The sequence below is a fragment of the Ochotona curzoniae genome, unplaced genomic scaffold (genome assembly GCF_017591425.1).
Source record: "Ochotona curzoniae isolate NIBS_2020 unplaced genomic scaffold, NIBS_Ocur_1.0 contig_3819, whole genome shotgun sequence".
Classification (NCBI taxonomy): Eukaryota; Metazoa; Chordata; class Mammalia; order Lagomorpha; family Ochotonidae; genus Ochotona; species Ochotona curzoniae.
In genome coordinates this window covers 27,965,065-27,978,966 of record NW_024466004.1, presented here as the reverse complement: position 1 = coordinate 27,978,966, position 13,902 = coordinate 27,965,065, and the positions used below count along the sequence as shown (strand labels likewise).

Sequence of the window (13,902 nt, the reverse complement as noted above, 5' to 3'; positions counted from 1 at the left end):
ACAACAGCTATTTTAAGTACATGAAATGTTTTTATATTCACTTTTTACTGCTTCACTTATTTTTTAAATAATATGCTAAAGCTTTACTCACTTTGACTTTTCATTAATTCATTGAATTTTCTATTTAAAAACAAAACATTTTAATGGAAAAACATCAACTATGCTTTTGGGAAACCAATATCCTCAGAAGGAACTCATACTGACGATGCATCAGAGAACTAAGTCTTCTATGGAAAAGGAAGTTCTAATTATAGAAACACTATTTTCAGAATAAGAAATAATATACATTCCACAGCTACCTTCTAAACCCATCCCATCAATCTTGGTTGCTGCCCCTGGGGTGAAGTAACAGAAGCATTTCTGAAAATGTGAGAATGACTCAAAGTGAATTTACCCTGCACTAATGAACTTCAGGCCATCATTTAGGCAAGCAACTCTGTAGGTCACTGACGAAACAAGAGCATGGGGACATACACTCAAGATGCAAAAAAGAAAAATAAAAAAAGGTTTATTTTTTCAGAAACAAAGTGAGTGCACATTCCTCACTCAGGATGGATGATGTTTGGTTCCTGTAATCTTTCAAAAGAAGCACCGTGTTTCAAAAAGCATCCCAGGAATTATAACTGTCAGATAGCTGTTTCGCTCAGAAAAAAACACCTAGTTTACTGGTGCCACATATTTCAAACAAATAAATCTTTTTAAAAGTCAAAAGAAATTGAGAAAGAATAATTTCTACTTGCCAGAATTTTCAACTATAATCTAAATTAAATTAATGATAATCCCAATAGCAGTTAATAGAGACATTTGAAATAGATTATAAAATGTTTTATATTAAACATAAAAGCAATTTTAAACAGTTCATTTCTCAAGTATATGAGTTAGTCATGATTGAAGTGAAAGACAATGGAAACTATCAAATTATCCCATTGTGAGCATTTGTCCACAAATTGAATAACAGATATATGGGGGAATATTTATCTTTTACTGAATATGTAAAATTTTAAAGATATTCATTTGTTTCCTATTTAATATTTTTCTTATGTCATATTATTATAAATTTTAAAAGCAGAAACATCTGAGTTCACATTTATTGATATTATAGGCTATAATCATTTATTTAAGTAGTACAGTAATTATCAACTCAGATAGTAGGAGCAAAAGTAATATATTTGAACATTTTTTTAAAAGATTCATTTATTTTTATTTGAAAGGCAGATTCACACAGATAGGAGAAGCTGAGAAGTCTTCCAACTGCTGTTTTACTCTTCAAATGGCTACAATGGCCAGAACTGAGCTGATGCAAAGCCGGGAGCTTCTTTTAGGTCTCCCATATGGGTGCAGGGTCCCAAGGGCTTGGGCCATCTTCCAGTGCCTTCCTAGGCCATTAACAGGAAGCTGGATCAGAAGTGGAGGAGCTGGGATACAAACAGGTGCCTATATGGAATGTCAGCATTGCGGGACAGAGGATTAGTGCATTTGCCCCCATCATTTAAAAAATATTCAATGTTGAGGCCAACATGGTGGCCTACCAGGCTATACCTCCACCTACAGCTCCGGCATCACACATGGGTGCCAGTTCATGTCATGACTGCTCTACTTCCCATCCAGCTCAAGTACTAGGGCCCCTGCACCCATGTGGGAGACCTGGAAGAAGTTCCTGGCTTCCTGTAGTTCAGCTTTGACCATTTTGGCCATTTGAGGAATGATGGAAGATTTCTCTTCTCTCTGTATTTCCTTCTTCCTGTAACTGTTTTAATTTAAAAAAAATACTCAAATGCAATGCTGGTGTGGGAGAAGGTGGGAAGAATGGGAAGAGAGAGGGAGAAGGAGGGAAGGAGAGAGGGAGGGAAGGAGGGAGGGAGGGAGAGGGAGGGAAGGAGGGAGGGAGAGAGAGGGGGAGAGAGAGAGAGAGAGAGAGAGAGAGAGAGAGAGAGAGAGAAAGAAAGAAACTGTATGTAAATTAAACACCTTGTGAGATTTGAATCAAGCCTGGGAACATTTCAAGGATATAAGAAGCAGAATAAAGTGGTGCCTTTGTTCCAAATCAGTTGCTTTGATCTCCTGCAGAGATTTCACACTGCCTTTCCCCTGAGCTGCAGACTTCACAATTTTGGTCAATAAGTAGGCTAGAGCCAAAGATTATTCTGAGGTGTTGTCAAGTTCTAAATGCTGCTGGTGTGTCAGACTTTAAAGTACTTTGATTTTCAGATTTTTTAAAAATTAGAAATTGAATAATCATTAGGGTCAGTTCAGAATTGTTCTGCTTCAGAATGGCTTTCAATATTTTATCCTGAGTCATTCTTAATTCCTGTCCTCACCCCACCACATGTTTAACCTCATCCTTACACATAAGAAATGGATAAAATGTTTCCACATTTAATGAAGCATTTCCAGTATAAACAAGCTATCACTTTAATGCAACCAACTGTGGAGAGGAACAACAACAACTGGAACAACCGTAAATTATATACTGCTTTCTAAGTTTTATGTATTTATAGTGGAAGTAAACAAATGAAGATGTTTGTGAAGAAGGCAGGCAAGTAAGCTGATTAGATGATAATACCACAAAGAACATGCTGCACAGAACTGGTACAGAGCTGGTCAGCAACTCGGCGGCACATCAAGGTATCTTGTTAATACCTTGCTATTGTACTTTTTCAGAGGTCTCGTGCTGTGGAAGCTGGTGCAGCCCTGGAGAACAGTGATGCTCTGCACTAACTGAGTTGAAACTCCATCTCTAACTAACGTAATGTGAGAAAGGAGAGACACAACACCCAAATCCAGGGCAGCCTCAGTGATATTTTGTAGCTGATTTTTTTTTTTTTTTTTTGGTTATTAGCTACTGAATGTTTCACTATAAAATGAAACATCTTCATTATTTAAAAATAAATAAGTGTTTTTAGGTCTGTATTTTAAGCTAGCAATATTGATTCAATCCAGTTTTTATTTACTTTTGATTTTTTAAGGGTTTATATATACTTTTTTAAATTTACTTTTGGAAAGGCAGATTAGATTTACAGAGCGATGGAGAAATAGAGAGAACGATCTTTCATCTGCTTGCTTACTCCCCAAGTGGCTGTAATGGCTGGACCTGAACTGATCCAAAGCCAGGAGCCAGGAGATTCTTCCTGGTCTCACACATGGATACAGAGTCCCAAGGCTTTGGGTCATCCTCTGCTGCTTTCCCAGGCCATTCGCAGAGACCTGGATAGGAAGTAGAACCACCAGAACAGGAACCAGCAAACATATGCATTTCCGGTAGATGCAAGGTAAAGATTTAGGCAATGAGTCATTGTATCAGCCTACTTTAATTTCTACTAACTCATTACACAAATAAATTGAAAGCAAACTATAACAAAGGTTGTCCTATACTGACTGCTGCTATATTTGTAGCAGTTGTTAAGGTGTTGCCAGAGGAGGGCCTTGGTGGGAACTCATATGGGTGCTGATTCTACTCCCAGTGGCCCTGATTCCTGTCCAGCTCTCTGCTTGTGGCCTGGAAATACAGTGGAGGATGGCCCAAAGCCTTTGGACTCTGCACCTGTGTGGGTGACCAAGAAGAAGTTCCAGGCTCCTGGCTTTGGATCACTCAATTCTGGTCATTGTGGCTACTTTGTGGGTGGGTCAGCAGACAAGGGCTCTTCCTCCCTTTCTCTCCTTCTTTCTGTGTATATGATTTTTCAATAAAAAATAGATATTAAAAAAACAAAGATGAGCCTAGTGTGATGGCTTGGTGGCTAAATTCTCACATTAGACACGTCAGGATCCCATTTGGGTGCCAGTTTGTGTTCCAGCTACTCCACTTCCCATCTAGCTCCCTGCTTGTGGCCTGGGAGGACAGTGGAGAATGATGCAAGGCCTTGGGACCTGTATCCAGAATCTCCTAGCTCCTGATCAGCTCAGCTCCAACCATTGCAGTCACTAGGGGAGTGAACCAGCAGATGGAGGATTTTTTTCTGTATCTCCTTTGTATGGATCTGCCTTTCCAATGAAAATAAATAAGTCTCTAAAGATGTTGCTTTGAGGGGGGGGACCCCAGAGTGGAGCAGGCAGACAGGAAGAGGAATGTATCCCAACCCTGAAGACACCTAGATCCACACCAAGGACTATCAGTACGAGCTCCGAGGGCTACATCCCAACTGCCAAGGAGACCACGGGGAATTGGAGTGCCTTCGGAGGCCGAGAACTCTGAGGTCACCCATCTCCATCTGGATCTCCCACATGGGATGGAAAAAGCCCATACCCCGCCTTGCAGGATCCAAGGTCATCGGAATGACAACCAGGAGCACTGAGCGGTCCACAGAAACAAAACAGTAAACTTCCTTCGGGACTAGGGAGAGGAGCTTTCTCTGGTTCTTGCCTGGTGACGACTTTGGGTCCCCACCCTCTCACTCATAATGACCATCAGGATTGCTCCAGAAACCCCTCAAAACAAACTAACAAATAAACAACAACAACAACAACAACAACAACAAAAAACCCTAGAATAGATGGAGAACAGCACAGAAAGCTTAGAAACAGGAAATGGGCAGTGGGGATGCACTTATAACTCACTGGGTGGGACACGAAGATTAGTTACTCCTCACTAGGGTATTGAAGATTTCTCTGCACACCCCTCCTAAAACCGTTCACCTAAACTGTTGACATATGTCTTGTTACAGTTATAGAGTTAGACTACCCGAAAAACAGCTAGGTTCTGCAAAATCATGCTTCAATGCTATAAACTGCTAAATACTAAAATTAAAATAGACATGAGACAGCTGAATAGTAATCTATAGCCGTTTTAAGGTGTATAGAACCCAGTTGTATATAAACTAATAATTGTAATGTCAATGTGGAAGTCATAGGATGTGGTTCAGAACTTGCACTCTTTTTTTTCTCTCTCTCTCTTTGAACATGCTGGTTACACAATACCATGTCAACTAATTCCATTACGTTATAAATTGTTACTGATGTAATGTCGGGGCTTTTAATTGATTGGGATGATACTCTGTCGGCTGTACCTTCAGATCAGAGACTGTCTCCCCATGAAACTGTTGAACTTATCTGGACAATAAGATGCCGGACTCTATGCTTTGTAGATGCTTGCAAGGAAAAAATCTCAACTGAATTTGAACTGTTGTAATGCAACAAGATGGAAGAATCCACCATGGAGAGGGGAGCGGGTTTTGGGGAGGGGAGGGTAGAATCCCAGTTCCTGTAAAACTGTGTCGCATGATGCACTGTAATCAATCAAAAAAAAAAAAAGATGTTGCTTTGAGTGTTTGCATTTCATATTGAAATGCTTGGGTGAGATCCTGCTCTGTTTTTGACTCCAGCTTCCTGTGAATGTGCACCCTGGACAGCTCAAGCACTTGGGTCCCTGGCTCCCATTTGCATGACCTGTAGTGGGTTATTTGGGGAGGGAACAAGCACATGGAAGAGCTCTCTGTTTATTTATCTCTTTTCTTGTCTCCCTTTCTAATAAGCAGAAAATAATAATAATAATAAATTAAAATGTTTAAAAGGGTTTTCACTAAGAAATATGTGTAAAATTACCTGATGAATTTATAGATTTTTATGCTATTTCAAATAAAATCACTAGATATATAACTAGCAATCAATGAACTTGCTAGTGTTTCCACAGAATATAAAAATAGAAAGTAACTATTAGTGGCCCTTGAATTGGTGAAGTTCACCTTATAACTTTGAAATCAATCAGCTTATTGAAGAAATCAGCAATGAATATCACAATATATGATTTTTATCATTCGTTAATAAACTCAATTGTTGCTATCAATTCAAAACATTTAAGACTATCAATACAAATCAGTAATTACCACATTTAAATGACATCTAAGTGACAAACTGGCTTCTTCTACAGTACTAATATGAATTTGACTAGTGAGAATTGATCATCAAATGATTTTAATATCAAGTATTTACATTACATTTCCTTTATATTCAAAAATATCAAATCCAACTGGACAGGTATATCAAGAAATTTATATTGTATGAACATGTCAAGAGGGAAGATGCATTTCAGAATTTGGTGAAATGATGATGTAAGACTGCCATTTAATTATAGCCTATCCTTTATGAATATAAATTGGCATTTGCTAATCCTGCCTGGTGCACACACTTGACAGTTACAAGATAGAAATTATTAGTTTAATACTACTAATTTTACCTTGGAATATTGCTCGCGATCAAGTTCTTGACTAGAACCAGACCCTGTTGTCTGCTTAAATCGATGCACTTTCATTTTCATCTGTCTTGTTCGCTCCTCCACTACTAAGCTTGCTGTAAAAACACATAATGGAAGTCTATTAAAATGCATGAAGTGTCTTTCAGTAACTGAATGGTTTACGATTTCAATGCTTTTGAAATGCCTTCAATTAACTGAAATTCAGAAATCGCATGTGACTAATAAACAAAATGCATAATACGCAATACTAGCAATTGTTAATCTAAAGACAAGCATGATTCAAATTAGACAGAATGGGAATGTAGATGTTAGTAACAAAAGGTAAGTACCCTTTGACTATATCTAATAGGGATTATTTTCATAAGTAATTATGTGAAACCAAATTTAATTGTGGAAATGTTTTCAATTTTAACAATTGGCTTTGCATGTACATATATAGCAAAAAAGAATCTATACTTAACACATTACACATATGCACGTGCATACATGCATGCACACGACCACTTGACATCCGCAGCCAACAGAAGTCACCTATCTCATTAACTAATTTATTTCAACAAATTTTCATGAGTGTCATAACGTAAGAGTTAAGCATTTGGTTCTTGTTTCTGATGTTTATGTGTGAATCCCATATGAAAGTTCAAATGTTTTAAAAATGCGATACACAAATTTTAGTTACTTAGAACTGAAAAAAAAAAAGTATGCCATTTAAGTCTCTACTAAGCTCCTAAACAGAGGGTGCAACTGTTTATGCAGAAGAAGTGTAGCTTTTAATGAAGTAAGTTACCTTTAGACAGAACCCATCATAAGGAACCGAGTTTTGCAACCCACTTTTAATACGCATTTTCACAAATTTAAGAGGAAAAGTGAGCCAGGAGTAACAAAAGAATACGTGTGGGAACGTCAAATACTTTATGGAAGCTAAGAGATATACTTATTTTGGTGTGTGAAAATAGGTGAAAGCATGCAGTTTTCATAAAACCCTCTCTCGTGAACTTTTTGCAGCACCTTAACCCATGTTTCATGGGACAGAAGTTTGTTTCTCAATTTGTATCAATGCCCACACCTGTCAACCTACTCAAGCACTACAGTTTATTTTCAGGTTGCATGTATACAGAAGTAAGGAACTAAGTTAGGACTGATACGCTGGGATTCTGCCAGCAGCCAGAACGGTTAAAAGACCACAGAAGGGTGGATGCATTTCATTGACTTGCTGCTGATTCCATCTTTTATGGATAGTTTATGAAGAGATTTGCTGATAAACTCTTCTGTCTAAATGATTAGGTATGGCCTATCATTCTTGATAAAAGATACTGACATTTAATTAACTTTCACTGGGGGTTCTAGCATAGAGTAACAACCTGATGGGTAAGAATATGAAGTGTGAAAATTGTGGCTGTTTTCATCTTACTTTCAGTTCCAAACTTCAAAATGTTTCACTTTGTCTAATTTCACTAAGTTAGACAAAAATCTCAATCCCTAATAGCACCTTTATGTGAATTAAGCAGTACTACATAACTTGCTATAAAAATGCTGATTTCATGGGCAACAGAGGGTAACTGTAATTACATAGGATAGTTAAATGGAGTATTTCAAAAGGTAGTTTACAAACTTAAATTACTTGACAACATATTAAGAGCCAAGAGGTGTACTACAGAGCAAAATACTACATGGAAGCAATTAGAAACTGCGACAAAAACAGTTACTGAAAAAAAGTGAATTACATTTACAGAAAGACATATGCAAAACAGAAAATGTGTAAACAGCTGATCTCTCCCTTCTGCCTGTGGGGTGACACTCTAGCTACAACCTCAATAATTTGTTTGAGCTTTGAGAAAGTCAAATCATCGTAACCAGTTGTAATATGTTATTGAAGTAAAAACAATTCAAAATATTCTTAATTTATTATGAAAATGTCTTCAGTTTATTCAAATTAATATTCCTGTTCATATTCTGATGTCAATTGTTTCATGGCTTTTGAATTTTCATAAGGTGAATGGTTATTTACACACTGATTAATATTTCTTCAGAGCTACTGGCTCCAAACAGTCTGAAATAGTTCCAAGTGACTGAATCCTGTAAGAATAACAGCACACTTATTCAAATAGGATTACTTGATTTTTGATACGGCTACACCTAAATCTTTGTCCTGTAAAGAAGACACTGGGAGCTTAATTAAAATACATTCTGAAACGATTTTAAAATTCATTTTTACCTTCCATAAATGACTAACAGCTGTATTTATCACCAACGAAAAGCTAGATTATTTTAATCTATCACCAAAAACATCTTCAAATTAATATTTCTCAAAATTACAAGTGAACCCCCTTGACTCTCCAGGAAAATATGTAGTGGCCAATCATTCTTATGGCTTGCTCTCCAAAGTCCAAGACAACTTATCTCTCCATCATTTATTTCAGAAGGCTAGGTAACTACATAATATTGCACACTTCCATAGTATTAGTCATTATTTCAACATTCCATGTGGTTTAGTGCACATTTAGAAATCACTGTTTATATAAAATAGTTTTATCAAGCCTTTGAAACAATCACTGAGGAACTATTAGTGTGACTGTGGGTGTTCCATAACTTTACCAAAGATGCAAAGTTGAAGCAAAGTTGAATACAAAAAATTTGAGACATGATTCCAGGAAGTCATACCATGTGGGCAGAAAATAACAGAACTAACTGTGAAGTAAAAGTTTGGAATGGAACTATCTCACTAACGCTAGAATTAATAATAGCTTAGTGTGCTTAAATATCTTACTTTGAAAATAATGATTACTGATCATCATATAAAATATACTATTTTACTAATTTTAATCCAATAGTAAACCCTAAATGTGAAATAAAATATTTTCTATTTTCCACCCATTACAGCATTAAATTTACATTAAGAACATTTGAATGTTCTTAGATATAAATTAATAAAATCATTAACAGTGTTATGAGTTCTTTACAAGTTTTTTTAAAATGGGGAAGTTTGGAGGCTGTACTTATAAGGATTTTACAAATGTCACCTAATAAAAAGTGATTCTCCTCATTTTATACAGTAAAACAATTATCATATAATTTGATTTATTGCTAATTAAAATTTATTTTGCATGTAATGCAAGTAAATATCTTTACTGCAGACTGTATTTGAGCTATAATAAGGTAATTTATTACAGGCAGTACATAAACAACTTATTTCCTGTAGTATCTAAGATATAATTAATATTGAAAACACTTTTGAAAGAGTTTAATGGTTGAAAGTCCACTATCACTTACAAACTGAAGGCTTTAATGTATATTTCAGAGGGATACATGATCACATCTGGAGAAGAGGATTCATCTTAAGTGGCTAAAAGAAGTCTATCCTATCATACTGTGTCTCTTCTCTCTTGTAGCTTAGCAAGAGGCCACAGGAAGGGCAACGATAAACGATCACACATCTGGAAGTTTTCAGGTAGAAGGTACTATATGAGTAATATACAAGGGTTCAGTTACTGACTGGCGAGAAAAACACATTTCTTTGATGCATTCTAAGAAACAACTTGAAGTCCGCACTGGGATGCAATGGGTTAAACCACCACCTGCTATGCCAACATTCTATGCCATCACTGCCTTCAGTCCAGGCTACTTCTCTTCTGATCCAGCTCCCTGCTACAGGGGCTGCAAAAACAGCAGCACATGATTCAAGCACTTTGCTTCTGCCCTCCATGTAGGTTGGATTTTTGGCTCCTGGCTTCCAGCTATTGTCAATGTGGCCATTGGGCAGAGAAGCAGCACGTGAAAAAATCGCTATCTTTTTCCCCTCTCTAAAACTCTGTATTCCAAATAAATAGACCATTTAAAAAATAAATGAATGTATGGGAACTAAAATATAGTAAAAAAAAAGTTACTCTATAAATGAAATATATATATTAAACATTAGTAAGATGATAAATTATTTAATTATCAATTAGACATTTGTAATTAGCATTAACAATATAAAGAATGACTAGAAGGCATTGCATATAAATTAGATCATAAATATTCCATTAAAAATCATTTGAAAACCTGAATTTTCAGGAATATAATACTAGTTTTTGCTCATTTGGTTTTAGATTTTAATAATAGGAATTAGAGTATGGATAGACATCTTCCACATTCCTGAAACAAAGTTGCAAAACAGTAAGAACGTAGAATTGGAGTTAGTTAGTCACAAATTATAGCTCTGGAAACATCAGCATTCATTAATTCATTAACACTCCTTTGGTCAATTTCCATTATATCCATCTTTATAAAATGAAGAGACTACCTAGAGTAATTTTTAGCTGTCATAATCATGATAATATTTCTACATTTTTGTAATGTGTACCGTAAAAGTTTTTTAACCAACTTTTTTCAAATTTACAATAAGGTAAAACTACAGTGACTTTGCCTTTTACTCTATAATCTAACTCCTAGCGGTTTAAATCTCCCAACTGATTGAAATTATATGGATTAAGGAGGGAATAACATTACATTTCAAATGACTCTTTTCCATTTTTTTCAGTTAGAAATAAGCTATTCTAATATTAACCATTATTTGGGAGTCATAAAACTGTGGTCATCAGATCTGATACATTATCCAATCTCTATACTTACTACAAACACTTTACAAACACACTAAATGTTTCATTTGGTTTCTTCTTTTTGCAATGCTAAATACCTGAGTAAGTATTCTAGAATAAAATGTATCTTTGCAAGTGTAAAAAAAAATGTTCTATTTTCTTTCCCCTGTGTCTTTGGATCATTCACTAAGGTATTAAAGCTTATGCAAGAATAACATAATGAATAACAAATAACATCTATGCATAAAAGAAACACAGAGCAGAACAAGCTAATAGCACAGACTAAGAAAAAAATATCACATTGCCCTCAGAACCTGTTAAAGAGAACAACCTAAGTTTGATATAGATGATTGAAATTGAATATTGGCAGAGATGATAGAGGCAGTTTTCAAGTGTGTGGGGCATCTGATTAATACAATCTCACTGCAGCCAAAACCATTCTTTCAGTATGCTTATTTACACTGAACTACTTAGAAAAAAGCCCATGGTCTCCAGCCCTACTATTTCTGAGTGTCAAAACCTCACCACCTGAGAGTAACACTGAAAACACCAGTCACGCAAAAGTAAGAAAGTCAGACTCATGACAGAATGTATCACCAACCTTGCCCCTTTTGAAAGCATATATTAAAGGGAATGCTGTCCTCGTTAACATGCACTGTGAACCTGACGTACTAATGAGCAGCCCATGTAATGAAGGCTTCATTAGGGATCACAAAACCAATCACTGAGCGTATAATACAGTTTATCCCAACTGATCTCTCAGGTCTGTCCGTCTGCCTGTCTATGTGTCATTATTCCAATAACATTAATAATAATGTAATTAATCTTAACAGGTTTCTAAGCTGTAGGTTGGAAAATTTAAATTTTCATTTTGAAAGTCTTTTCCCATGTTTTACTATGATCGGTGGACACAAATAACTTGAGAGAAAATGCATTACATCAAAGAAACTGTCCACCATTAAACACCTGTCTGCCTACCATTTTCTCCTGCACTTTCACCACTAAGCAACCACAGGAAAGAAAAAACAAGGCACAGTGACTTCCTCCTTCGGCTCTGCAAGCCGAGACCCTGGTTGGTACAGAGGTCCTTCGATATGTGAAGTCAATGATGCTAATGTAAATAAATACATTTGAATCCCAAAACTGGAAAAATAATCCCAAGATCCTAACTTCTGATTTTCATGTTTAGCTTTCTTTTCCCTCTTAGATGCCAAAGTTTAAACAGAAAGCCAAAAAGAAAATTATAGTTTTTAATCTGTGGCAAAAAAATGAAAACTGCTCAATCAATTAGACATTCTCATGATGAATAATTACAAAAGCTGTTCAGGAAAATCAATGCTCCAGAAGATTAAGAAATATTAACCTTCATAGTGCCAATACACAATAACATAAATGATTGCACTGGTCTAAGATGCTCTCTACTAAATAACAATTAAGTGTAAATTAGTGGAACTTCTTTGCTGCTTAACAACAGTGAAAAGAGTTATTTAGAAAAATACATAATTTTGCTTATTTATTTTAGCAGAACTCAAGTACATCACTGGTTGCTAGAATGTTTCACAACCATTGTACATTATTAAAATGTGTTCAAATATCATTTATACAATAACCTGTATAAAAGGAAATTACCAAAATGATTTTTATTTTTAAATATAAATTACACACAATTGAGAGTAATGCTTGTAGTTTCATAAAATTACATTTTCTGTAAGCTAGCATTGAAATTTTCATTGCTAACATTTTAAAAAACGAGATATGAGTTTATTTTAGCATTTATGATAGTAATTGCTATTTTTAAATCCTGTGAGTAGAGATAATCTTCAAATAGCCCCTAGGATTTGACTGTAGTAATTATTACACAACAGTAACACAGGAAACTACAAAGCAGTAAAAAGCTATCTGCCCTTTACTCCTGTTTAGCTAATATACTTATTTATTTTTTCTTAGGTTATTTCTAATCAACTTTCATTATCAATGTGTATAATTTAGAAATTTTAGTGATATAGGAAATTCATAGTTATAGATATGAGAGTATGCTGTGCTGTAATTATGACTCAGAATTGCTTCCAAAGGCAAAAAACTAATGCATTTAAAAATACTATCTAAAGGCACATAAACTAGAAATGTATTATGACAATAACATTTTTTCTCACCTTGAAGTCATTTAATTTCTGGTTCAGTTTTGATCTTCTTAAACCATTATTTCGATGCCCCCAAACTACATTCATGGGCTCTTTAAAACTGTCCAAGAAATGTAGCAGAGAGGGAAAAATTGGCTTATTTTTAGAATGAATAATTTAAAGTAGGCCTATAAAGCAGTTTTGTGAAGCCTAAAATGATACAGTCTTTCAGCTTTCAACACAAGAGTGAATAAAAAAGTAAGTAAAGTAAAATGAACATTTATAGTTTCACGGTAAACTTCCCAGGCAGAAAGAAATGTAATCTTTATTCACCAGCTTCCTTTCTTAAGTTGTGTGGTAATGTAAGGAAAAAGTCATGTATGAAAGATTGAACTGAGTGGAGAAAAATCGGGTCCTCAAGGGAAGAAGACTAAGTAGGCTTTCTCAAGGCGGTGACGCTGAAACTGTAGACAGTTCAGCAAGGTGGTTCATGGGACAGAATGCGGCCTATGGAGTCAGATCTCTGCTGTGCATTGTGGGAGCTTTGTTACCTTGTGAATTCCAGTCAGTTCCTTTGACTCTTTCTATAAAGCAAGGATAATAATAGTGTCCCGGACTTTATGCACATACTACTATGATTATGTGGCACACATGCAGAGCAGGCATTCAGCAAATGCTGTTCTAGTGCAGCAGAGCCTGTAGAGTTCAGATGTCAAAGACAAGGTTTCTGAAGGCAGGGTTGCATCCAGTTCTCTATTTTGATAGTCACCAAATGTTAAGGTTTTTAGCTTTCTAAATTGCAGATTTTGTAATCAGAAATGAGGATATTAATAGTCTTTGGCTCTAGTAAAATATAATAATATATATAACATATAATATATACAATACTATTAGCCATGTAACTGGCATATGTATAGTAAGTGTTCAATCAGAGTTATCTGCAATTAATAGTGCTAATAATGCCTTACATTTCTTCTAAACGTGACTTTACATGTGCTGCAGAATTAACTGGCTTGGC

General features: G+C 35.6%; 1 protein-coding gene across 1 annotated transcript in view; it reads right to left on the bottom strand.

Annotated features, from left to right (window-relative positions):
• RIMS1 (regulating synaptic membrane exocytosis 1) overlaps nucleotides 1-13,902 on the bottom strand; it is a 446,205-nt gene that overhangs the window by 82,378 nt on the left and 349,925 nt on the right. The window contains 1 exon segment of the mRNA XM_040983625.1: nucleotides 6,170-6,282. Within this exon segment, the coding sequence (XP_040839559.1) occupies nucleotides 6,170-6,282 (113 nt within the window).